Source organism: Canis aureus, chromosome 21, assembly GCF_053574225.1.
Source record: "Canis aureus isolate CA01 chromosome 21, VMU_Caureus_v.1.0, whole genome shotgun sequence".
NCBI lineage: Eukaryota > Metazoa > Chordata > Mammalia > Carnivora > Canidae > Canis > Canis aureus.
In genome coordinates, this window is record NC_135631.1 from 3896493 (window position 1) to 3924197 (window position 27705).

The 27705-nt window shown below is 47.4% G+C and overlaps 1 protein-coding gene across 3 annotated transcripts; it reads left to right on the forward strand.

Annotated features, from left to right (window-relative positions):
* Positions 1-129: 129 nt before the first annotated feature.
* Positions 130-27705, forward strand: LOC144292282 (solute carrier family 22 member 20). Of its 3 annotated transcripts, none has more exons than XM_077862366.1 (10): positions 130-1805; positions 1879-1982; positions 3419-3573; positions 5421-5589; positions 6144-6267; positions 7566-7681; positions 14565-14779; positions 16572-16680; positions 16855-17058; positions 27273-27705. In XM_077862366.1, exons 1-10 carry the CDS (start codon positions 1431-1433, stop codon positions 27367-27369), a joined length of 1668 nt encoding a protein of 555 aa, XP_077718492.1. In that variant the 5' UTR covers positions 130-1430; the 3' UTR covers positions 27370-27705. The 3 variants fall into 3 exon arrangements, with proteins under 3 accessions (XP_077718492.1, XP_077718491.1, XP_077718493.1); XM_077862365.1 differs by having other exon boundaries at positions 16859-17058; XM_077862367.1 differs by lacking the exons at positions 16572-16680; positions 16855-17058.

A 27705-nucleotide genomic window follows, 5' to 3' on the forward strand; every position in this document is an offset into this window, starting at 1 on the left:
TGTCTCTGGAGTGTATTTTTGCCCAAACCTGCCGCCAAGGAAGGCACCAGCAGGTGTTGACCTGCAGGGACAGCCTGGGTCCTCACAGCACCCTTGCCCTGCTCTCCGTCGCTTTCCCTGATGCCCTGAGGGCTTCCATCCCTGCTGGGGTACCTAGGGAAGCTGGGGCCCCAGGTGCAGGGGCAAGGCCATACTGCTGAGGTCCCATGCAACCCTGCAGGTCCTATACACCCTCCTCACAGCCCCAGGGGCCCTCCCCCTGCCCTCCCTGTACACTCCAGCTGAAATCCGAACACCTCCTGAGCACAAACCTGACCCCCCAGGAAGCTCCCAGAACACAGAGCCTCTTTCACCTGGACACCTGCAGCTTATGTAAGCAGCTCCAGCCCCCTCTGGGGTCCTGACTTTTCTTACCACAGATAAGAGTAGGTTGAGGTGAAGATAGAGGAGGAGGTAGGACAGTGGGAAGTGGGGGTGACGGGACTAAGCCACACACTAGGGCAGCATCTGCAGGGCAGAGGCTGACAGCGCCTAGGTTAGGGGTGGGGGCTGCCTCAGTGGCTGGGAGCCCCAGGTGGAGCCCCAAGTGGCAGACTTCCTGGACACTGCTCACCACAGGCTGGCGCCGGGCCTGGATCCCCTGTCCTGAGCCTGCATGTTGCCCTTGGGAGTCCTAGACTGGGTCCCGAGCCTGGGCGTCCTGTCAGTAAGGTGAATGCCCATCACTTCCTGGGAGTCTGGGCTGGGTTGTGAGAGGACCAGGTGGGGGCCTGGGAGGGCGGGAGTACTGGGCCCCACCCTCTTAGCTCCCTGTGTGGGGTTTTATTTGATGGAAGGGTCAGAATACTGATCGGGTGGCCCGACCCTCTCACTGACCCCCACGCTGAGGCTGAGTGCCTGGGACAGAGGCAGGGAGACCAGGGGTTCCCCTTAACTGTCCTGCTTGAGCATTTTTAGAGGATTCCACCCCCCACCCCACCCCAGTTTCTCCTGTGCGGCCTCTGACTTTTCAGGGCTTGGGGGATGGGGACTGGGTCCCGTGAGCTGAAGCTAGATCTGGCTCTTGAAGATGCCTCCCAAATGGCCCCCAGAATAAAGGGGAGGGTGATGACAGAGCCACAATTAGTGCTAGGGTCCTGCTGGAGTGGCTGGGCCTCCAGCTCTGGGCAGCGGCTATGAGGTGGCCCTCGGGGACCCTTAGTTTTCTAACCAGGGAGTCAGATTGAAAAAAATGAGAAAGGTCCTGGAGGGAGGGGGAGCCCTGCAGACATGGGGACATCCGAGGCCTCCTGTGAGGTGTAACTGGACCCCTCCGACCTGCTGGACATGGGGCATCTGTGGTCCTGACCCTGGCTCTCTTCCTCCACCTCCCAGGGCCCGTCCTTTACATAAGGCCCCAGCAGGCTGGGCCCTGGGCCAGGCCCCCAGCCATGGCCTTCACAGACCTGCTGGACAGTCTGGGTGGTGTGGGTCGCTTCCAGCTCATCTACACGGCCCTGCTGCTGCTGCCTTGCAGCCTGCTGGCCTGTCACAACTTCCTGCAGAACTTCACAGCTGCCGTGCCCCACCACCACTGCCGAGGCCCCACAAACCACACTGCGGCTGCCACCAACACCTCGGGGGCCTGGCTGAGGGCCATCGTGCCCCTGGACCAGCTCGGGGCCCCTGAGCCATGCCGGCGCTTCACAGAGCCTCAGTGGGCCCTCCTGAGCCCCAACACCTCTGCCCATGAGCCGGCCACAGAGGGTTGCAAGGATGGCTGGGTCTACGACCGCAGCGTTTTCCCATCCACCATCGTGATGGAGGTCAGTGGGGGCCAGGGTGGGTGGGGGGCTGCCACCTGAGGCCGAGGCTGGAGTGCCCCTCTCTCCCCTGCAGTGGGATCTGGTATGTGAGGCCCGCCCCCTCCGAGACCTGGCTCAGTCTATCTACATGGCAGGGGTGCTGGTGGGCGCCGCCGTGTTTGGCAGCCTTGCGGACAGGTGAGCCTTCAGGGAGGAGGGCCCAGCCACCTGAGCCTCTCCATTAATTTTACCTTATTGAAGTGTATTTGTATATAGATACTACGTTCCCGTGGTTCAAAATTCCAGAAAGTATAAGAGTCTGCAGGGAAGCGCCCCTTTCCTGCTCCTGCCCCACCATCCAGTAATTTCTAGAGGGCATCCTGGTTTCTGTGCATCTACCAGAGATGTTTTTGCGATTTTGTGGTTTTACATGATCCAAGCCAACAATACATATGTTCTGTCCCACCTTTATTATACAAATGTCGGCATACCCCACATGTGCTTCTGTGCCTGGCTTTTACGTCATGTTAAGGCCTCTGCACGTTCCTTTAGAAAGCTTTCTGGTCCTCCCTACCTCCCTACTGAATTCTACTGCATGGATGACCAGAACGAAGCATGATGGTTCCTCATGACAGGCGGCAGCCCTGCTAGAGAGACACCAGGGAACACAACATAGCACATGGCTCTGATGAGGTCGTCTCCACACCTCCTCTGTCCTCTCTTCTGCCTCCTCCCTTCCTCCATCCTCGACAGCTCTGGGGGGCCTGCCCCAAACCTGGAGGGCAGACTGGCTCCTGTGCAGCATGCCTCAGGCACCTCGTGGGCAGCTCTGTCATGACCCTGGTCACGCTGTGTCACAACACAGCCTGGTCTTCCCAAGTAGGAGCTGTATCTTACCCATAGTGTCACATGTGTTTGTCACCAGCCCCCAGAGCAGGACTGTTACTTAGAGGTGAACGATGCAGGTCTGTGTCAAAGAATGAATGAGTGAACACGTGAGTGTATCATGGGGCATGTGGGGAAGAAATGCTGTCCACTGCCTTCATGGCCTGCTGCCCTCCAGCCACACCAGACCCTCACTTCTGAATGGGGCAGTGGCAAGGCCAGACTGGGATAACCCTGCTGCCCTGAACCCTGACCTTCAACCCCTTTGTGGTGAGACAAGCCCCCGACCCCCCTGACCTCCCCAACACCATCAGTTCAAATGAAGACTTGACCCTGGGGTCCTGTTCCCACTGGCCCCTAAGTCCTGGTGGGTGGCCTTTGTCCAACCAGAAGTTCACTCGGGACCCTCTCACCACCTGCCCTACCTGCCTCTGGACCTTTGCAGAATCCCTGCCTTTGCCCTAGCCCGAAAGATTAGGAGCTGGGTTGGGAGACCAGACATACTCCTAGAGTGAGGGGACAGAGAGAAAAAGTACCTCTTTATGTCTAGTTCTGTTCCACACCTGTTCACGGTGGTTCTCCCTCCCTGACCAACCTCTGCTGTCGATGCCTGGGGCCCAGCGGACACACCTGTTCTGCTAGGAGGGGGTGGCCTGGGGGGCAGCTTCCCCCTGCCCTCCCCCAATGGCCCCCACAAGGGACCTTGCTGCCACCTCCGGAAGCTAACCTGTGCCTGGCACCTGGCTCAGGCTGGGCCGCAAGGGCCCTCTGGTCTGGTCGTACCTGCAGCTGGCAGTTTCAGGGGTCGCCACGGCCTACTTTGGCTCCTTCAGCGCCTACTGCATCTCCCGGTTCCTGATGGGCATGACCTTCTCTGGCATCATTCTCAACTCCCTTTCACTGGGTGAGTCCAGCCAAGCAGGGGCCTGGGTTGGGAGGGTGGCTCACGGAAGGGGGGATGGCACCCTATCAGCAGGCATCATTCCTGTTGCATTGTGATGGGATTCTTACTCAGTAACTTCAGCTCAGGACCCCACCGGGGGTTCTCGGGTGACCTGGGCTCTCAGTCACGGCCCTGGGTTGAGATTTGCCCATCTGTACTCTGAGAGGGTTGGGTTATTTCCTATGTGCAATAGTCAACACTAACCACTTTGTGCGCACCTACTGTATACCATACTTAGTAAGTATCTACTGTATGCCAGGCTCAGGGTGGGGACATAGCAGGGACCTGAGACACAGTGGTCCCCAAGGTTGCTGGCAGCCCCAAGAGTATGTGGTTCCAAAAAAAGGCAGGGCTCACCTGGGCTGCAAAGGTGGTGACTCCTTAGCACCGTGGTGGAGACCTGGCCCCCTGGAAGCCAGGTGGGAATGTCCCCCACTCCCAAAGTGACAGGGTCCGTCCCCACTGAGGCTGGTTTCAGGTAGCTGCAGGTGTCTCTGGCATGGAGCACTGTTAGTATGTTGGAAGGAGATAAATGCTACAGATGAAGCTAAAGCCCAGAAAGAGAATAAGCAAGCAGTGAGTGGAGGGTGTGGAGTGGCCAGGGAAAGTCCTCACTGAGAGTGGTCCGAGCAGAGCTTGCAGGAGGGAGAAAGTATGCCCCACAGCTATCTGGGGGAAGAAGATTCCAGGTAAAGGCCCCAAGGGACCTGTATTTCTAGAGGGCTCAAGAGGAGGGGGTTCTTGTGGCTGGAGCAGAGCAGGGAGGGAAGTGGTGACAGGAGGTCAGGGAGTTGGGGGTCAGATCCTTAGACCCTGTGGCCATGTACAGACTATGCCTTTGACTCTGAGTGAGACAGGAGCCCCTGGAGAAGCCCAAGCTGAGGAGAGGTCTGACCTGATCTGACTTAGTACCTGCCAGGATCCCTGTGGACCCTCCAGTCACCAGCAAGCGGCAGACTGGCTTGGGCCTGGGGGTAGCAGGAAGAGGCAGGAAGGGCTCTGTGGCTTCTGTTGGTAGAAGCAACAGGATTTGCTGATGGACCAGACACATGGCAGGAGCTGGCGGCTTGTGGAAAAGGAGTGTCCTCATTAATTTGTTACAGTTGCCTTGTGAGAATGTGCATGATTTATTAACCAGTCCTCCATGCGTGGACATTTAGGTTATTTCCAAGTTTTGCTGTTTACAAAAAAAAAAAAAAAATCATGTTATTAAGAGCCATTATATTTCTTTTCCTACCAACTATTTACCTGTTTTTTTGTGGGTTTTCTTTTCTTTTCTTTTCTTTTCTTTTCTTTTCTTTTCTTTTCTTTTCTTTTCTTTTCTTTTTTGCCTTTTTGTTGTTTTCCTATCGAAGTGTAAGAACCCTTCCAGTATTAGAGTAACTCATAATTTACCTTTAAATTTGAGTTGCAAATTTTTTGTTTGTTTGCTTATTTTTGCTAACATTATGACTTGACTTATGGTATTTGCTTTTTTTTTTTTTAAGCCAGTCAAGGTGTTTGTTTTCATATGCAGACACTCTTATTTTCATAAAGTCGTTTGTTGATCTTCCCTTTTATTGCTTCTGGGTTTTGTGGCATTTTTAGAAAAGACTTAACTGACTCTAAGATTGAAAAAAAAATCGCCATGATTTTTTCTAACATTCTTGTGGTTTTTATTGGTTATATTTAGTTCTTTGGTGCACCTGTGTCTCAGCAGATATCTGGAAAACTTTCAAGTAGCCAGAGTCGCTCTGAAGGGCACAGGTGAATTAGACAACTGTGTGGGCCATGAGCCCCACTGATCCTGTTCCTGATTTTCTCTACAGTCGTGGAGTGGATGCCCACCCAGGGCCGGACCGTGGCGGGGGTCTTGCTGGGGTACTCCTTTACCCTAGGTCAGCTAATCCTGGCCGGAGTGGCATACCTGATCCGCCCCTGGCGGTGGCTGCAGCTTGCCGTCTCCATTCCTTTCCTCATCTTCTTCCTCTATTCTTGGTACGTCCCGGTTAGAGGGGTGAGGGAGGGTGTGCTTGGTGACTGAGCCCCTCCTGTGACAAGTTTGGGCTATGCAGTGACTGGGACCTGCTGGACATGGTGGGGACTGAAAGAGGGTTGATGCTTGTGGGGACCACAGGCTCACAGGGACTGCCCATGACTCTTGGGAAGCTCTGATAAAATCCCTTACATGAGTGTAGGGCTCCAGAACATTCCAGTGGTTTTGCCTCATCAGTTCCTTTGCAACTCACAACAGGAAGGGAACTGAGGCATGGCCCAAGCAGGGCCCATGACTTATTCAAGCCACACACCAGGTCAGAACCAGATTCAAAAGTGGCTCTGTAAGTTTCTAAGTGCCCTTCAGTGTGTCCCTATCTGATGTTCTCTGCAAAAGGGATGTCCTGCATGTCCTCCAGTCTTCCTGACTCTGTGGGCAGCAGGACAGTTTGCTTTTTTCAGGTTCTGAAAGAAGGGGAATGAAGGTGTACTCGGCTTTGGAGAACAGAAGGAGATCTACTCAACATTGCCGTCTTTCATCCTTCTTTTGGTCCCAGGTGGCTGCCAGAGTCATCCCGATGGCTCCTGCTTCATGGCAAGTCCCAGCTAGCTGTGGAGAACCTGAGGAAGGTGGCTGTTATGAATGGGAGAGCGGAGGAAGGAGAAAGGCTGACCAAAGAGGTAGGCAGCATGGGTGGAAGAAAGGAGAGAGACTGTTTTGAATCTGGCTGGTGGCCCTGAGATGCACCAGGACTTAGTAGCTTCCCAGGACTCACCCAGCGTCCAGGTGAAGGGGGGGAGTAAACAGAGAGGGAAGAGTTCCAGTGAAGCAAAAATGTGTAGCCATTGGGCAGCCCCGGTGGCCCAGCGGTCTAGCGCCGCCTGCAGCCCAGGGTGTGATCCTGGAGACCCTGGATCGAGTCCCACGTCAGGCTCTCTGCATGGAGCCTGCTTCTCCCTCTGCCTGTGTCTCTGCCTCTCATTCTCTCTCTGTGTCTCTATGAATAAATAAATAAACAAAATCTTTAAATTTTTAAAAAAATTTTATTTATTTATGATAGTCACACATAGAGAGAGAGAGAGGCAGAGACACAGGCAGAGGGAGAAGCAGGCTCCATGCACCGGGAGCCCGACGTGGGATTCGATCCCGGGTCTCCAGGATCGCGCCCTGGGCCAAAGGCAGGCGCTAAACTGCTGCGCCACCCAGGGTTCCCTAAATAAAATCTTAAAAAAAAAAAAATGTTTAGCCATTGAATGGTAATGTGATCTGAGGTAAATAACCACTTTGGTTATCAGTCTATCCATCTATGCAATGGGGAAATAACCCCATTCACATTGACACCTAGCTGAAATTTAAATAAGTAGTAAAATAAAATGAAATGAAAATATTAAAATAGAAGTCATAACATGAAATGATCAAAGAATCAATAATAAAAGTACCATTTATTATAAATACTGTCATAAGACAATTACCATTTATAAGATAGTTACCATTTATTATAAAGAGGTATGATTCTCCAGCCCCCTGCTAGGCACTCTGCTGGGGCTTTAGGTACATAATCTGATTTAACTTGCTACTTTTGCGGATGAGGAAACTGAAGTTTGAATGTTTTGGGTCATTTTCCTAAGAACACACAGTGGGAAGTAGCAGAACCAGTCAGAACCCCTGCCCTTAACCACTGCCCAAGCCAATCTCAGAGTCTCCACCCGGAGTGAGGCATAAGGGTCCCTCTAGAACCACAGCCTGATCAGCAGGCAGCTCAGGAGCCTTGGGACTCACACTGGAGCCTCTTCTTCATCCCAAAGCTCTGGAAATGACTTGTTGAGAGCCATCAGTCCCGGGATGGAGAAGAGACTAGAACCAGCTATCTTGCCGGGGACCTCAACCTTGACCTTCCTCTCCACAGACGAAGGGACTCCTGACAGGAAAATAGGGTCCCAGATCCTTCCCATCTGCTGATCAAACTTTCCTTGCCCAGGTGGTGAGTTCCTACATCCAGAGTGAGATTGCAAGTGTCCGCACCTCCAACTCCATCTTGGACCTCTTCCGAACCCCGGCCATCCGAAAGGTCACCTTCTGTCTCATGGTGGTCTGGTAGGTGATGTGCTCAAGCCCAAGTCTTTGACCTGAGGCAGAGACTCACTCGCCTTTTATCCCTACTTCCAAACTGTTCTCGAATAGTCTTTTTTTTTTTTTTTTTTCGAATAGTCTTAATGCAATGAGCAGGTGAACCTTGTGAATTCAAACTTGTCCCTACCCTTCTCTAGGGTCCTGAGATGTGGTCATAGGCACTGAGATGTGGTCATAGATGAGACATCTGTGCTGACCTAGGGACCCTACATCTGGACAGTGGATCTCACCTTGGTGGGGGGTGGGGCACCCATTGGAAATCACCCATGCAGCTTTTCCAAAATGCACCTTGTCTCACCCTGAAAGGCCCTTGGGGGCTCTCCAAGAGATTCTGGGAAGTGTCCTCCTCTAGAAGAATACTCGTTGGTCCAGGGGGCACACAGGGAAACAATAATGTCTATGAGGTATGACAAGTGTCCTTATAGCAGCTCTCCTGGTTGAAGCTGCTGAGAGCTCCATGCAGAAGATGGCATTTAAGTGGATTTTACAAAAATGGTTGTGGAATTTGCCAGGTGACCAGGAAGGAAGTCCCAGCAGCTACATCGATAAACATGAAGTGTAAAAAGGATAAAACCACAAACACAATCCACTCACATTAGCACAGACTGGAAGCTGGCAGATCCTAAGATAAGGATCTGATTTTAAAAAGGCTGGGGATCATTTCAATTTCACTTCCCAGGATATGATATCCTGGACATGTAAATAATAAGGGTTGATATTTGTGAAGTAGTGAACACAGGCCATGAATGATTTATTCTCTGGAGGAGCTCCAGCACTCTTGATTAGTGGTTACTAGCTGGGCTGTGGTAAACCAGACTACCTAAGTGACCTTGAGCAAGTCAGTCAGCCTCCTGGTGCCCCAATTTCCTGCTTATATACCTACCCCAAAGGTCTTTTTGAGGGCTAAACATTTAGACATGTAACCCCCTGACATGGCCAGGGTAAGTGCTTGGGTAGAGTCTAAGCTATGATTTAGGTTGGGGCTGTGTCCCCTAGACACTAGAAATGTGGGATTGTCCACCACTCTGGACCTTTAGAGGGCTTCTGCCCTGACACTATTGCCCATGGGGCAATTCTGGCCCTCGGCACCCAGAGAGCTCCTCAGAATCCAAGTCAGGGAAGTGATACTCTACTGCCAGCACTCTGCGGGCCCACAAGACCCTCTCTTCACTGTCCTCTTCCCACTGGGAAGAAATATCATGAATTAAAAATTCCAGGGTTGAAAGTCCCCTCTTGGATCCTTCTGGAAAGAATAAGCTAAGGCCCATTTCTGTTAAAAGAAAGTAATTTGGGCAGCTAGTGACTCGGTCACCCAGATGGGGTTTCTGCTGGCAGGTGGGGACCTTTGAAAGGAAGAGGAAGTGTGAGGAACTGTTTGACTTTCACAAACTTCTGTTGTAAATGCCTTCCATTAACTTGGATTTCTTTTTCTCCTCTGGCTTTTTACCTAAACTACAAAAGCACTGCATACTCATTGAAAAAAATTGTTTTTTTTTTTCAAACAATCCAGAAACATAAAGTCAGTATAGTGTATTGATTATGAGGCAGGACTCAACTGTATTTCAATTTAAAAAACAAGACAAGGTTAAGCGTCTGCCATCAGCTCAGGTCATGATCTGAGAGTCCTGGGATCGAGTCCTGAGTTGGGCTCTCTATTCTATGGGACTCTGCTTCTCCCTTTCCCTCTGCCTGCCACTCCCCCTGCTTGTGTTCTCTTTCTCTCTCTGTCAAATAAATAAATAAAATATTTAAAAATAAATTAAAATATACAAATAAAAAACAAGATAAAAAACAAAAGGCAGGACTCTGGAACCTGACTGCTTGGATTAGAATCTCAGCTCTGCCACAACTCTGTGTGATTTTTTTTTTTTTTTTAACTCTGTGTGATCTTGGGCAAGTTGCAATTGAAATCTCTCTGTATCTCAGTTTCCCCATCTGTACCATTGATATTAAAATAGTGCCTACCACAAAAGGTGGTTGTGAAGATTAGAAGCAATAATGTATGTGAAGCCAACACTTAGTAAACTCAGTACTGACATTTGATAAGCAGATGTGCACCTGTTATCACTGTATGAGAGGAATGTGATGCTTCTCCCCCCTCTCTGCTCTCCCTCCCATCCACAGCAGCAAGCCCCACCATACACATCTGTATCCTTCTAGACCTTTGTACACACAAGACATGCACATATATTATAAAAATGGGCTAATACCATACATACATATCTGCTACTTGCTTCTGATAACTTAATCATATCTGTAAATATCTTTACAGTGCTACATGAATCCAGCTCATGAAGTAGGTCAGAATTCTAGGCATAATATGGTTGAGTTCTCAGCTCAGGGGTTCTTACAATCCTTATTCTTTTTTTTTTTTTTATTTTAAGATTTTATTTTTACTTTTTTATTTAAGAGAGAGAGAGAGAGAGAGAGCATGAGTGGGGCAGGGGGAAGGGCAGAGGGAGAGAGAGAAGCCGTATTCAGCAAGGAGCCCGACACGGGGCTCAGTCCCAGGAACCTGAGATCATGACTTAAGTGGAAGGCAGACACTTAACCTACTGAGCCACCCAGCCACCCCCACAGTGTTTTTCTAATGCCACAGATTATTTTAACCTATTTTTGAACTTTGTTTAAATGTAATCACACAGTGTACACTCTTTTGCAACTAGTTTCACTTGTCCAATATCATGTTTGTTAGGTGTATCCAGGTTGCAGCATATAATTTAGTTCTTCTTATTGTGTTGCCTTCCATTGTATGAATACACTCCTTGTGGAAGGCAGAATAATGACCTCCCTCCAAGATGTCTAATCTAACTTATCTTTTTCTTTTTTTAAGGATTTTATTTACTTATTTATTTATTTGACAGAGAGAGAGAGAAAGCAAGCACAAGCGCGGGGGAGACGGGGAGGTGGAGAGAAGTAGAAGAAGCAGACTCCCCACTGAACAGGGAGCCTGATACAGAACTTGATTCCAGGACCCCGAGATCATGACCTGAGCCAAAGGCAGGCACTTAACCAACTGAGCTACCCAGGAGCCCCTAATCTAATTTTTCAAACTTTCTGTGAATATAAATTTATTCCAAATGTAAAAAAAAAAAATATCCAACCTAAATTATACCCAGAATAAATATGTGTGTGTGTGTGTGTGTGTGTGTACACACAGTATCAATGAATGCTATTGATCCCTGTCTTAATCCCAGGAGCCTGAGGATGTTCCCTTACGTGATATGAGATAACAGAATGTATGTATATATATATATATGGCTTTCTGCCCCCAGTTTCTGACACAGAACTCCTAAAACCCTCACAATCTCCTAAATGATAAAATTACTAGGAGGCAAGTAAGAATTTTGTCTTTGTCCTGGGAGCCTCGTCTTCCTGTTCATGTCACAGCCCCATGTGACCCAGTCAGGATCTTTCTAGAGTCATCATCTTTGATGGTGCAGGATGTGGTGGTTGCATGAGCCACGAGAAGAAAAATATCATTTTGGGTTATTGGAGACTATATTGGTTTCACATAACAGAACAGGGACCTGATCCTTGGAAAGTCATTCTCTAGATGAAAATAGGGCACATGGTAAAAAACAAGCTTTTTTGGTTTGAGGTAGAGAGAAATAATAAGCTGCTAGACAGGCTCAGACCAGGACCCCTCCATGAAATGCCAGAAGTCTTTCTGAAGTGCTGAGGGGCAGTGGGGTGGCTTTGCAGTGGACCTCTGGGCAGGGGTTGGGGAGGAGGGGGATAGAAATTGAAAGTCCAGGGCTTTTCTGTGGGAGTCTCTGTCCTCATCTGAGCCTTGCCTCACTGCCTTGGGGTTTGGGTTCCTCCACCTCCTGCCAAAACTGCACCAGAAAGAAGGCTGGAGGTTCCTGTAGAATTTAGTAGGCAGGGAGTCCCACTGTTCATTCAAGAGACATCAGGGCACGGGAACATGAAAGATGGTTTTGTTGTGTTTCAAGGATACAACAAAGTCTTTTCCATGATGGGGAGGGGAATAGCGTTTCCTTCCTCGAATGCTTGTCTCCACACCAGACTGGAAGCCCAGAGAAGGCAGGACTTTGGCCATCTCATTCCTGGCCTTATGCCTGGACACAACACAATATTTCCACGCTGTGAAGGAAGAAAGGCAAGAGCATCTACAGTGGGGAGAAGACAGAAGGGGGAAGAACACAGAGAAATACCAGATAGAGGGGGAAAGAGAGAAAGCATGAGGCGCAGGTCAAGGAAGCTGAGCCAAGACGAAGCTTCGAGAAGGGAATGGTCAATGGAGAACATGGAGAGGCAGTCCACGCAATGACTGTGATGTCCAGGCAGGATATGGAGACTGAGGAAGCAGGACTGTCTTTCCAAGGTCAGATTATCTACTCTAACTAAGTCCCAACCAAATAAAGCTGACATCACACTGCCTTCCCTGCAGTGTGAAGGGCTACAGGATGTTTTGTCTGGGTGACTTTGTCTTCCAGGGGGTTCAAAATACTATGTGGGGGGCCTTGCCTCTCTTCTCCATCTGGGAGGAGCCAAAATCAGACCTGAATTTCCCCTGGGCCCCCTCAGATCTGCCTAGGGCCAACAAGAATGATGATGCATCTTGTCTTTCTCTCCATCTCCCTTGACTCGCAAAGCTGGGGGTAGGTGGGAGGGATGGTAGGCGTTTCTCAGTAGGTGCTAAGGGGGCAGATGCTTGGAGAAAGCCCACTGCCAAATTCTGTTTTTCCACACACACACACACCCAATATACTTTCAGGGAAACAGAACCAGGTCGACCCACCGGGACTCACGGGGGCCAATCCCATGCTTTTATTATTAAGTGGGGTAAAATACACATAGCATAAAGTTTTGCCATGCTAAGTGTGTTCCATTGCTGTGCAAACCATCCTCCAGGACTCTTTTTTACTTTTCAAAACTGGAACTCTGTTTGTTTGTTTTTTTTTTTTAAAGATTTATTTATTTATTTATTTATGATAGACAGAGAGAGAGAGAGAGAGAGGCAGAGACACAGGAGGAGGGAGAAGCAGGCTCCATGCTGGGAGCCCGACGCGGGACTCGATCCCGGGACTGCAGGACTGCGCCCTTGGCCAAAGGCAGGCGCCAAACCGCTGAGCCACCCAGGGATCCCCGGGAACTCTGTTTTTAACCCACTAAACCACAACTCATTCTCCCTCCACCCAGCCCTTGTGGCAACTACTGTTCTCCTTTCTGTCCCTATAATTCTAACTACTTTAGGGACCTCGTATAAGTAGCATCATGCAGTATTTTTCTCTTTGTGACTGGCTTCTTTCTTTTTTTTTTTTTTTTTAAGATTTATTTATTTGATAGAGAGAGTGCACAAACAGGGAGAGTGGCAGAGGGAAAGGGAGAAGAAGGGTCTCCGCTAAGCAAGGAGCCCGATGCGGGGCTCAATCCCAGGACTCTGAGATTATGACCTAAGCTGAAGGCAGATGCCCAACTCACTGAGCTACCCAGGCACCCGTGACTGGCTTATTTCAGCTAGTGCACTGTCCTCAGGGCTCTGCACCATGGGAGCACCTGTCAGTATGTCTTCCTTTTGAAGGCTGAGTAATTACCCACCTGCACCACTTGTTCATCCATTCAGGAGTCGGTGGACACTTGGAGTCCTTTCCACTATTGTGAACGATGCAGCTATGAATATGGATATTCAAACATCTCTTTGAGACATTGCCTTAGGGACATTTTAAATTTCTCAGGGGGGATCCCCGGGTGGCTCAGCGGTTTCACGCCGGCCTTCGGCCCAGGGCGCGATCCTGGAGTCCAGGGATCGAGTCCCACGTCAGGCTCCTGGCATGGAGCCTGTTTCTCCCTCTGTCTGTGTCTCTGCCTCTCTCTCTCTCTCTCTCTCTCTCTGTCTATCATAAATAAATAAATAAAAATAAATCTTTAAAAATAAAATAAAATAAATAAATAAATAAATTTCTCAGGGGATGTCTGGGTGGCTTAGTGGTTTAGCGCCTGCCTTTGGCCCAAGGCATGATCCTGGAGTCCCAGGATCGAGTCCTGCATAGAGCCTGCTTCTCCCTTTGCCTGTGTCTCTGCCCGCCCCCCCCCCCACCTCTCTATTATGAATAAATAAAATATTTAAAAATAAATAAATAAATAAATAAATAAATAAATAAATATCTCTGGAGACCGCCCTCCCACCGCCCCCCCCACTCCTGCTGTGGCAACTCCAGGTCTTTGTCGCCAGATTGACTGTAAACCTCCCTTGGGGGCTAGCCCAGGTGGCTCAGGGGTTTAGCACCGCCTTCGGCCCAGGGCCTGATCCTGGAGACCTGGGATCGAGTCCCATGTCCGGCTCCCTGCTTGGAGCCTGTTTCTCCCTCTGCCTGTGTCTCTGACTCTCTCTGTGTGTCTCTCATGAATAAATAAATAAAATATTAAAAAAATAAATAAACCTCCCTTGGCAGAAGCAGCCACCTTCAGGGGCAGATTTCTCAGTGAACACTGGGAGACGCATGAGGGTCCTAAGAAGTCTTCTTCGCCTTGTTGGAAGGCTCTCGTTTTCTCCTTCCAGCTCTTAGATGTGACGCTCAGCTCAGCCACTGAAGGCTGGGGGTGGAGGCTGGAGCAGTGCAGACAGGGAAAAACACTCACATTCTGGAACCCACAGACTCGGACACCAGGGAGCAGGTGGTTAAGCTGGAACATGGAGGGAGGAGCCTGGGCTCTAAGACCCAAGTCATAGACTTGGATTTGGTGGGGAGAAAAGGGAACAGGTTAAATTCAGGGGACTTTAACTCCCTGAAATTGGAGTCCTGTGTCATTCACCCTGCACCCCTGGGTGCAGAACGGTGAACCATGGGCTAGAGCAGGACCATTCTGCTGCCTCTTCCAGGTTCTCCAACTCCATGGCTTACTATGGGCTGGCCATGGACCTGCAGAAGTTTGGACTCAGCGTATACCTGGTACAGGTCCTGTTTGGGGTCATAGACATCCCGGCCATGCTAGTGGCCACCACCACCATGATTTACGTGGGCCGCCGGGCCACTGTGGCCTCCTTCCTCATCCTGGCCGGGCTCATGGTGATCGTGAACATGTTTGTGCCAGAAGGTGAGCCATCTACTTCTGCCATGACCACTTGGGAGTCTCTGGGGCCTGGGGTCTGGTGGGCAATGAATACAGCAAGGGAACAAGGCTGAGGGATATTCTTCTGGATCTGAAAAGGAAGTGAGTGTCAATTAGCAGGGTTTTTAATGAGCATTCAGGGCCATGGTGGAGAATTGGCAAAGGCGAGAGTCTTTGCCCTTAAAGCATTTACCTCTTGTCAGATTGATGACCTTTGAAAACTCCCAATGCCCAAAGGCTCAAGGCCAATGCCACCAGTGTCAGGGAATGGGACCCAATCCTAAGTATCTAAAGAACAGTCCAGTGATTCCAGCAAGAAGCCAGAGCTGAGTATCGGAGTCCTAGAGCTTGTGTGAAGCCAAGGCCCATGGCCTTAGGCAACTTGTCTGATTTCTTGGTGCTTCATTGCTTTCTTGTAGAGTGGATGGATTATTACTATTGGTACTTTGACATATTTTCTTCCAATCTTTTTTTCCTTCTTGTAGATTTTGTATTTGATATATTATATATATATATGATTATGTGTATATCTTATTTATGTATGTATAATGTATCCCTATTTCACTATATTATAAGTACGCTTCCTCATGTTATTTATTTATCTATCATTATTATTATTTTTTAAGATTTTATTCATTCACTTGAGAGCGAGAGAGTATGAGTGCACGAGTGGGTGGAGGGGCAGAAGGAAAGGGAGAAAGACTCCTCACTGAGTGGGAAGCCAGACATAGGGCTCAACCCCAGGATTCTGAGATCATGACCTGAGCTGAAGTTAGATGCTTAACCAACTGAGCCACCCAGGCACAGTTATTTATTATTATTTTTAAAGTAGGCTCCATGCCCAGCATGGAGTCTAACATGGGACTTGAACTCATAACCCTGAGATCAAGACCTGAGCTGAGACCAAGAGTTGGATGCTTAACCAACTGTGCCACCCAGGCACCCCAATATACTTTTCCATGTTAATATCAATATTTTATGACCTTAGCTTTGTATCAGTATATAATAATTCATCTAGATTGGTGTTTTACAACTCTCGCTGCACATTGGAATCTCCTAGTGATCTTTCAAGAAATACTCAAACTTGAGCCTATGGCTCAGAGACTTTAATAGAGAGGGGGTAAGGCCCAAGTGTGGATGTTTTATAAATCTCCCCTCCTCGTTCCAGTGTGCAGCCAGGGAATGTACCATAATTTCCTTGACCATTGCTTCAATGTTGGGCATGTGCATTGGGGTTTTACTGTTTATAACCACTAGCAGGACAAGGTAATGATAGTAACAGCAAATATTTAATGAGCACTGAGCCCTTTGCATTCATGACATCACAGCAATCTTATGACAACCCTGTAAAGCAGGTGCTGGTATTTCCCTCATTTTACAGTTGAGGACAGGGAAGGAGGCTCAGGGAGGTCAAGTGACAGTAACCGAGGTCACCCAGCTGAGTCAGAGCTGGAATTTGAACCCAGGCCTGACTCCAAAGTTTGTCCTGCCTTGGGAGGGGGTAAAAGGAGGCATAAATCAGAGTAGGGCAGTGCGGGGCACTCTGTGGCCTAGGTGGGAAAGTGAGGTAGTGGAAATCCCAACCCCCTCCTCCCATTGCTGTATTTCCCTCCTCCTTTTTTGGGCTCCAAACCTCAGCCTCTGCCTCGACCCCATACCCCACCACTCCTGAGCAGCCTCTGCCTCCACCCCATACCCACCCCTACCCCTCTGCCTCCCTGATCCCCTTTGGGGCTCTGAGCACTCCCTAACCCTGGCTCTGCCTACCCCTCTGCAGATATGCAGACCCTGCGCACAGCCCAGGCTGCACTAGGCAAAGGCTGCCTGGCCAGCTCCTTCATCTGTGTGTACCTGTTCACTGGAGAGCTATACCCCACAGAGATCAGGTGGGTGCACCTGACCCAACCTGGGAGGCCCTGAAGCTCCGGGTTGACACCTGCTGGGTTTGCTGAAGCTAGATGTCCTCTCCTTTCTGTCTACCCCCCTGACACCCAAGGCCTGGCACTCCCAGCCCTCTAGGCAGTCTGGGCCACAGCCACTGACCAGTCCATACTTTTTAGGCAGATGGGGATGGGCTTTGCCTCAGTCAATGCCCGCTTTGGGGGTCTGGTTGCACCCCTGGTCACCACGCTCGGGGAGTTCAGCACCATCCTGCCGCCCATCGGCTTCGGGGCTACTTCGATCTTGGCCGGACTGGCCGTCTGCTTCCTGGCCGAGACTCGCAATGCACCTCTGGTGGAGACCATTGAGGCCATGGAGAGGAGGTGAGGAACCTCTGGGCATGGTGGGGTAAGGATGGCCAAACAGGCTGCAGGTTCCCATGAAATAACTTGAGGCCATGAGGGTCCTCTGACTGCTGTTATGATGTCATGGGTGGTGAGCGGGAGCCATGCGGGGAAGACCAGCCTCCCCTGCCCACCTTTGTCTAAGAGGCTTCACTTTCAACAGACAGATCCAACAAGGATAGTGAAATAGAACAAAGAATAAACTGTAGACCAGGCACAATGGGAACATGAGTTGAAGTAAAGCCTGGCAGAGGAGTGGGGATGACGGTTTGTGGTGACGAGAGGTACCATATTCCAAAGCAAAGACTGGCCGGTGGGGCTGCCATGGTGACCTTCAAATCTGGCTCAGAGCTTCCTGGCAACAGAAAGGGAGACCCTGTTAATGACTTTTGTTGTCTTATGAGAGAGGTAAAGGGATGATAGTTCTCTGGGGAAAGTGAAGCTTTTCTCAGCAATTAGCATTAAAAGAAATTTCTCTCGTGGATCCCCTTAGGGAGGTCACTGAGTAAGCTGACATCCTTGATGAGGTTTCTAAAAGTATCAGGGCAGACGTACTGCATTTCTCTGCAATAACGGGGTTGGTGAAGGCCCTTGGTTTTGAAGAATGGGGCCTGGGAAGGGAACGGGGCCCAAGTTTATAGCTTTCTCTGTCTAGCTTGATCCCACAGCTGGAGCCATCTGTGCCCAGAGACCTGTGTTTGAAATCCTTAAAATAATCCGCCATAAACATCCTACATCTAATCTGAGCCATGGACGAAGGCTGGACTCAAATAGATCAAGGACACATTCTTTGGCGAGTCCTGTCAATTTTGCCTTCAACATATATTAAGAATCTGTCCATCTCCCTCACCCCTGTGACCATCCGCCTTCTGGTCTGGACAGCTGTAAAAGCCTCAGATGTTCCCCTGTTCCTTCCACTTTATTTTTTATATAGCAACTAGTGTGAAAGGCTTGCCATGTAAAGAATTACATCGCTTCTCCTTGCAACCCTTCCCTGGCACCCTTTTACAAAGTTGAAGATAAAATCTGAAATCTTACAAGGCTCCCAGGATCTGACCCCTGCCACCACCAAGGCCACTCTGTCTGGAACATTCCTCCCTTTGCTCTCTGCCTTTTTAATTCCCACTCATGCCAGAGGTGTAGGTCTAAACATCCCAGATATTGGGTAAGCATTTGTCAATAACCCAATCCAGAGCCTGTTTGCAGGTGCTCTGAGATGTTGCCTGAGGGACCCAAATACATAAGAAAACAACTAGAGGTGTGGCTTCCCCTGACATTACTGTAATGATTTTGGCCTGGGCATTTTTAAAGTCACATTTTGCTTACCCTGGCTATGAAAAAATCCCAGTATACTACTATATGTTGTTACAGATGTGAAACAATTACATAATGGAGACCATTTACTAAAAATAATTTTATTATATTTTATTTATTTATTGAGACAGAAATAGAGAGAGATCAGGGGAGGGGCAGAGAGAGAGAATCTCAAGCAGACTCCATGGCAAGCGGGGAGCCAGACATGGGGCTTGATCTGACAACGCTGGGATCACAACCTGAGCTGAAATCGAGTCAGACGTTTAACCAACTGAGCCACCCAGGTGCCTCTAAAAATAATTTTATTTTTATTTTTATTTTTTTATTTTTTTTATTTTTATTTATTTATGATAGTCACAGAGAGAGAGAGAGAGAGAGAGAGAGGCAGAGACACAGGCAGAGGGAGAAGCAGGCTCCATGCACCGGGAACCCGATGTGGGATTCGATCCCGGGTCTCCGGGATCGCGCCCTGGGCCAAAGGCAGGCGCCAAACCGCTGCGCCACCCAGGGATCCCTTATTTTTAAAAATAATTGAGGACAAGCCATTATTTCTCACAACAATTTGCCGATTGGATCTGAGCTAGCTGGTCCCGACAGAAGTCCATTCGTCCCAGAGTCTGTGGAGGAGCTTGTACACATTGGAAAACTAACTGATATCTAAAATGCGGGAAGCTCTCTGAAGCTTCACAAATGTTGTGGAGTAGTCCCAGATCTCATATTGTTTTTATCATTTATTTTTTATTTTTTTAAAAAGATTTTATTTATTTATTCACGAGAGATACACAGAGAGAGGCAGAGACATAAGCAGAGGGAGAAGCAGGCTCCCTGCGGGGAGCCCGATGTGGGACTCGATCCCAGGACCCCGGGATCATGACCTGAGCCAAAGGCAGATGCTCAACCACTTAGCCACCCTGGTGCCCCTATCGTTTATTTTTTAAATTATATATGTGTGTGTGTTGAGTATGATCTGGAACACTCTCAAAGTTACACTTTTCGTCTGAACTCTGGGAGAGAGAGTTGTTGAGAGATCTTTTCCAAATACCGTGTTGTGTAATTCTTTCAAACAAAGATGTTCTCCTACATAACCCCAATAGAACCATCACAGTTAGAAAGCTAATATTGGTATATGATTTCTATTTAATTCTCAGGGCTCATTCAAGTTCTGCCAGTCTTCCCTATCCCGGCCCCCTTGCCCCACCACCAATGTTCTATAAAGCAAGAGGATCTGGTTCAGAATCACAAGTGGCATTTGGTTGTTGCATTTCTCTCAGGCTGAACTAGGTCCTCGGGTGTTCTCTGGCTCTCTCGACTCCAACACTTATACAGGGTTTTATAATAGGAAGGACAAGCAGGACTCCACGAAGCTCACAAGGCTTTCAGGAGCTGAAGGATACAATACAGTAGGAGGAAGAAAAGGCAGGCAAACAGGTGCACCGCCCAGGGTCCTCTCTGCCCTCGGTTTCGTCTCTCACAGGCTGTGGGCATGAAAGTGAGTTATCTCAAGCTCAGGGAAGCCAAGGCACGAGTCTGCTGAGGGGTTTTTGGTATCCCGTTGGTCACAGCTAATATCAGGTTGTATAACCAGGTAAACCAATTGCAGATCATAAACCCATGATTTTTCAATAAGCAATGTTAGATAAGCTGGGACAGGTTGGCTCCAGAGGGAGAGTCCCCTTTAACAGCACCTTATAAATTACTGGCTAGTACATTTCATCCTTGCTGTGTGTGGTTAATGGTCAGTGTCTTGGTTCCAGGTGTCTTTGAAGATGAACACAGAGCTGGCACAGAGTAGCTGTGAGTTAACAATGACCTTGACTGTTTTGAAGATTACAGACCAGTTAATTCTGTAGATTTTCCCTGCTTTGGGTTTTGCCAATGTTATAGGTTGTAGCTTCTGCATCTCTGGCAGTGCTGTCACAGAAGTGATGCTGAGTCATGCTCATTATATCCCAGCAGGTGGCACACGATTTTGATCTGTCCTCTGATTGGTGATGTTCCTCTTGATCCCTTCTTTTTTTTTAAGATTTTATTTATTTATTCATAAGAGACAGAGAGAGGAGAGGCAGGGAGACACAGGCAGAGGGAGAAGCAGGCTCCCTGCAAGGAACCCAATGTGGAACTTGATCCTGGGCCCAGGGATCACACCCTGAGCCAAAGGCAGACGCTCAACTGCTGAGCCACCCAGGCGTCCCCCTCTTGATCTTTTAATTAAGGAGGTACCTGCCAGGCTTTTGCACTGTAAAGTTACTCTTTTCCCCTCTGTAATTAACAAGCATTTTGTGCTGAAGTACTTTGAAACTATGTAAACATTCTATTCCTTATCAATCTTTCAATTTATTACGTACATATTTGTATCATTATGGATTTGTAAATCCTTATTCTTTATTATACCCTATTTTGATGCTCAGTTTTCCTAAATTTGGCCAGCATGAACCTTTTGATTTCTGTGTTCTTTTCAAATTCTTTAAGCATGTCCTTGTTTTCTGGCACAACCAGATATTCTAAGCTCATTTCCCCATAGCTGCCTTGGCAACCATTTCTCTGAGCATCCTGGTTCATTTTAGTATAGAATGGTATTTATAAGCCAAGATCCGTGGGGGGCCTGAGGGGCTCAGTTGGTTGGGTCTGCCTCTTGATTTCGGCTCAGGTAATGATCTCAGGGTGGTGAGATTGGTGCCCCGCCTGGGCTTGTGGAGACTCTGCTTGAGATTCTCTGTCCCTCTGCCACTCCCCCTCCTTTTCTCTCTCTCTCTCTCTCTCTCTCTCTCTCTCAAATAAATGAATCTTAAAAAAGCCAAGATCCAGATGTGAGGGGCTCATTATTATGGAGTTTTTCTGCTCTCAAGCCCTCTCAGTGGATAGAAGCAGGGAATATATGAATATACATATAGACACATGGACCCATACATCTTTTTTTTTCTATATCTGTAAATCATACTGAAAACCATGAGTCACACCATTACTTCCAACTTTAATCCAACACCACTTACCACCAGGTCTATCTCAGTTTTCTCCCTTTACATATTTAACTCCCTTCTCTGACAATGAGAAATCTGCTTTCCCTTAACCTTAAATATTTGCTTATTTGATCAGTCCCCCAGCATATAACCCTTCCCTCTCCTTCATGGACCCTTCCACACCCTACCTGGGCTCCAAAACCCCACACTGGGTCAACCTTCCATGTGGACACCTACCTTGCTCTGCACCACATAATGGCTTTAAGATCAAATTGTTCAAGAAGAGAAAGGAAGAAAAGTCTTCCATATATTTTTGATGACACAAGTTGTCTCATAAACAGATAAGACCTTGACCCCCTCACTCCTCTAACCTCACACCCCTCTAGATTCATCCTTGAGATTGTAGCAAGTATAATGATGCCAAGAGGTGGACTAGCCATACTCAAAGCCTATTTGCATCTCATAAACTTTTGCTAAGAAATTTAAACCTGTGACTTATCTTTTTAAAGATTTTATTTGTTTATTTGAGAGAGAGAGAGAGAGAGAGAGAGCATGGATGGCAGGAGGGGCAGAGAGAGAGGCCCAGTTGGGGTGTGTGGGGAGCTTGACCAGGCTTGATCCCAGGACTCTGAGATCATGACCTGAGCTGAACTCAGATGCTTAACCAAATGAGCCACCCAGGCACTCCTAAATGTGACTTATTAAGGAGGACACAGACATGACGCTTTTTTAGTAAACATCTTAGGCAACAAAATCTGCTCTTGGGTAGGCACCAGTAGGAGCAAGTCCAGATGCAGCCCTGCCATGAGTGAGTTGATAAAAATAGCGGACACTGATCAGGGAGTTTTTCCCAGAGTTCTGGAGGCCAAGGATTTTACCTGGTGTTTAATTTAGCCTTTTTGAAATCTTTTTTTTAAATAACATTTTATTTTTTTTAAGATTTATTTATTCATGAGAGAGAGAGAGGTAGAAACACAGGCAGAGGGAGAAGCAGGCTCCATGCCAGGAGCCCGACTCGGGACTGGATCCTGGGACTCCAGGATCGCGCCCTGGGCCAAAGGCAGGTGCTAAACCGCTGAGCCACCCAGGGATCCCCGCCTTTTTGAAATCTAATCTACATATTAAATCATTATTCAATCAATTCCTCCTATAGGTCAGACACAATGCTAAGTGTGGTATGTAGAGTGAATAAGACAGATGTGACCTTTGCCCTCTTGGAGGTTATAGAGTAAGGTGCATCGAGAACAAATACACAAAAATAAATATGTAATTAAGAGAGAATAATTGAGGGACGCCTGGGTGGCTCAGTGGTGATGAGCCTGGGGAGGGGCGGGGGCAGCCCTAGAGACCACTCTGAGAATTTAGGCTCTTACTCAATAGAGAAACCACTGCAGGACTTGGAAGAAGGATCGATGTGGCCTGATTTTTAAAAATCCCTTTCCGTTTCCTTTGCATTAGTAAATCTCAGCCTAAAAGGGGCCTTGGGTCTAGGAATTTAGAGCAATTGCTCTGGAACACTTTTTCAACCATTTTACATTATCACCCTCCCCCTAACCATACCCCACCCTCCCCAAAACAATTTAATACCACAGATATACTATCTATCTGTTCATATACCATAGCTCTTTGAAAGCCACAAACCATTGTAATATCTCAGATTTTTTTGTCCCCCCTCCCCCAAGAACTAGTTTTTACCCCCTGGAGGCAATATCACCCCGATGAAAAATAAGTACTCTTCAACAATGCTTACCTGTTCCAACAGCCATAGAACCTCTTGAGTTAAGATTTTTAGAACCCCTGAGGGGCTTATAATCAGATACCTTTAATATGCTCCTGCATGATTCCCAGGCGTTCTGGCCCATGGGCTTCTTCAGTAACTTGTCTGAGGTTCTTCTTGACAATTCCCTTCCAACCAAATAGGAGTCAGAAACAACTCAACTAATTCTGGTTTGGTAGGAAACAGTGATGTTGGGGAACGAGAGGCAAGAAATGGCCTCTCTCATGAGTCAGTCAAGTAGTTTTCAATATCTGGACAATAAGAATTCAAGAACTCAGGATGCCTGGGTGGCTCAGTGGTTGAGCGTCTGCCTTCAGCTCAGGGTGTGATCCTGGAGTCCCAGGTTTGAATCCCACATCAGGCTCCTTGCATGGAGCCTGCTTCTCACTCTACCTGTGTCTCTGCCTCTCTCTGTGTGTGTCTCTCATGAATAAATAAATAAAATCTTAAAAAAAAAAAAAAAACTGAAGAACTCCTCACCCATTTCATGTTTCTCCATTTCTACTCTCCACAAATAATTATGAGTGCTGGTCCCAGGTCTTGGGTGTCAAGGATTAAGATGAGAAGAAAATGGCTCTTTCCAAGGTTCATGTCACCCATCTCCAAGATGGCTGCAAGCCAAGAGGGATTAGCTGTAATGTACCTTTTACCTCTGGTTCCTGGGTTATGTAAAGATATAAGGGAACTTCCTCCATACTTACTTCACAGACTGACAAAAATCCATTTGTTTATAAATTATTTCATTGTAAATTACTCCCATCCTTCATTAATCACAAAACCAAATACTGTATCTCCGGGATGGTCTGTGTGCCTGGTCTGGGGCCAGGTCAGCCTCCATGACCAAGTTGAGCTTATGCCCCAGTTTGTTGAAGTAACATAGCAAAGGAATCTCTTTTCTGTAAGAATAGAACATACACAAAGGAGGAAGTGCTGATAGAAAATAAACAGGGGAAAGGTACTCACATCATAATGAAAGAAATGCAAATTAAAACAGGGAAGAGGTAATTTTTAAATAGCCAATAAGGAAAACATTTAAAACACAGTAGTAGTCAATGATGACAGGAAGAAGGAAACTCCTGCAACATTTCTTGAAGTTTCTCTCACTGATCATGAGATGGAAAAATTTTCATATTCTTCTAAGTAGCAATGACATTGCCAGGGCTCTGCCCTAAGGAAATAAGCTGAAATGTGGACAAAGTTTATTTATAAGGATATTCATCACCATGTTTAATATGCCAGGAAAAAATGTAAACTCCAGATCTCCAACAATTTGAACAAAATATGATATGCTGTGCAATTGTAGGAAGTTACATTGACGAAGACTTTCTTCTTTTTAATATTTTATTTATTTATTTGAGAGGGAAAGAGAGAGAGCATGCAAGCATGAGTGGCAGGGAGGGGCAGGAGAAAGAGAAACAGGGCAGCCCAAGTAGTTCAGCAGTTTAGTGCCGCCTTCAGCCCAGGGTGTGATCCTAGAGACCAGGGATCGAGTCCCATATCGGGCTTCCTGCATGGAGCCTGCTTCTCCCTCTGCCTGTGTCTCTGCCTCTCTCTCTCTCTCTCTCTCTCTCTCTCTGTGTCTCTCATGAATAAATAAATAAAATCTTTAAAAAAAGAGAGAGGGAGAAACACACCCTGCTGAGCAGGGAGCACGATTCAGGACTCCATCCCAGGACCCCTGAGCTGAAGGCAGACATGTAACAGACTGAGCCACCCAGGAGCACTTGATGAAGACTTTTTAAGGGCATGGGGAATGTTTACAATATACTGTTAAATAGTATATTGAAATTAATTATAATATTTTCCTAATTATGTGAAGAAACATTGATTAAGGGACACTTGCCTGGCTCAGTCAGTGGAGCATGCAACTCTTGATCTTGAGGCCATGAGTTCAAGCCCCATGCTGGGTGTGGAGATTACTTAAATAAATAAATAAATAAATAAATACATACATACATACATACATAAATAAATAAAAACTAAAAAAAAAAAAAATAGAGACTCCAAAGAGAGAAACAAATATATTAAAATGGTGACAGTGGTTGCCTCAAAGTATGAGTGACATTTAATTTTTTTCCTGGCTACTTTACATTTTAAAAATTATCTCTGGGGGTGCCTGTCTGGCCCAGTTAGAAGAACATGCAACTCGATCTCAGGGTCCTGAGTTCAAGCTCCACATTAGGTAGGGATTATTTAAATAAATTAAACTTAAAAAGTTTTTTTAATTAAAAAGAAAAATAAATAAAACTTTAAAAATTTTAAACATAAAAATTATCTCCAAATTGTCTATATTGAACAGGCTTTCTTTGGTAACCAAGGGAGAGAAGCACACAAGGAAAGCAATTATAAGAATCCAATTAGATTGTTTCCCAGACACAGGGCAGCTCCTCGGAGGCCTAGAAGCTAGGGAAGGGTCTGGGAAGATGGTAATGCTTCTTAGAGCCTGCCAAGATGGTGGAAAGACCCAGACGAGAGGCAGCAGGGCCTAGACAAAGTTGCAAGGCTCCAATCAATGACCTTCCATCGAGTTCTCCCACTGGTAGTAGGGACTTAGAGAGGTGAGGGCTGGGGGATGGATTTTCAGCCTTTCAGCAGGAGAGCTGGCACTCCACCAAGGCCAAAGCCCAGGCCATCGGTCAGCTGGGACCTCCTGCCACCCTCTCACCCACAGGGAGCACCAGCTGCATGGCTGAACCCAGCATGTTTTTAGTGCTTATTGTATTATATTTCAGACATTAAAAAAAGGAGACCATGGATTTCAGTTCACAAAACAGGCCACCTCTGGTCTGGTCATCTTTGCTCATGCAATAAATTTATTTATTTATTTATTTATTTATTTATTTATTTATTTATTTATTTATTTATTTAAAAGACTTTATTTATTTGAGAGGGTGAGAGAGAGAGCACAAGTAGAGGGAACAGCAGAGGGAGAGGGAGAAGCAGGCCCCTCACTGAGCAGGGGGCCCAAGGAGGGGCTCGATCCCAGGACCCGCAGGATCCTGACCTGAGCTGAAGGCACACACTTAACCCGCCAAGCCACTCAGGTGCCCCCATGTGATGAATTTTTAAAATAGTATTGAGCAAGCCTAACCATTGCAGCAGTTGAATCTGGAGAATGTCTGCCTCTGGGTTTTTAGGAATCATCTTTGGAAGGGATGGGGAATCTATTGGCAGGAGCTGAGGAGAAACAGTTTCCTGTCCCTCAGCCCCCACAGGCAGGCACACAACGGGTAAAACCAAAATGCTGAATGGACTCAAAGGACATAGTCAGAAAGGCTACAAGGCTTCAAGTGCAAAAAAAGAGAGAAATGGAGGACAAGTGGAACGAACTGTTTCTTTGTGATTATGTGAAGAAATAATCACATGCAAAAATGCCTTAAACCGTTGAACTAAAAGGTTAGAAATAAGAGCTACAAGGTAAGGATAAAAACTCTGATAAAAACATTTGGAACATTGAAAAAGTTCTCAAACTGGAGCCAGCTAAAAGTAGACCAAAGAAATTGGCAAGAGGTGTATGATTAAAAAAGAAAAAAAATGAAGACTAATGCAATTATGCAGAATAAACCATTTTTTGGTCTGCACAAGGATAAAATAAAAGTGAACACAAATCATTTCAAAGATAGAGGGATAAAAATGAAAAAGTCAAAACTGCACCTGGTCCAAGGACAGAGAGCTCCACGGGCAGCCCTCACACTATTTGGAAGGCTATTCTAGATGACTTCCTTGTCACCTCCCCACCCCTGATTCTCCTCCCTGCTCCAGGCTGGCTGATTCTCTACCTGGAGCAGAGGGAGAAGAGCCCTGACAGTGCCAAGTCCCCTGGGCTCTCTGTGGGTGCCCCTGGTCCACAGGAGAACCAGGCCCAGCACCAGCAAGTTCAGCGAGCCTGGTGCCACGATGACCAGCTGGGTGACCTTGGGTGCATGTCTGACCTCGGGTCCTCATTGGAAAGCTTTTGACCTTGCAGTCTTTCCTTGAGGTGCCCCATGAGCACTAGAGGAAGGGCCACCATGGCTTCTACCTTTCTTGGGGGCTTTAGGATGGTAGAGACACACATCGTGAATACTGTGCACATACCACCTGCTTCTCAGCACTTCCTTTCTGCCTTTCTGGCTTGTTTTTCCATTGCCTTTTCATTTCAACAGAGTCAAAGGAGGTCTTTCCAGGAAGGATCCGGAAGAAAAGAGGGAAGAAATTTCTCTCCAGCAGCTGGGAGCTTCTCCCCTCAAAGAAACCATCTAAACTGCCATGAGCATGCTGGCAGCACCTCATCTGATGTCCAGACACCCTGGGGCTTTTCCTGATGGAGGGTGAGATTGGCCAAGGAACATGGTGGCTCTGCCAGCCCATGCCAAAGAGCTGTCCACACACCAGGGCTGTGGTTACTGGTTACCACCAACAGCCAATTGATATCACAAATATGTACAAAGTCAAGAGAAACCATGTCCAGGGACCAAAGGAGGAACTCTTTTTCTTTCCCATCCCTGAATCAGCCCCTTAAAACCTCTGTTCAAAAAAAAAAAAATAAATAAATAAATAATTTAAATTTAATAAATAAAGAAATAAAACCTCTGTTCA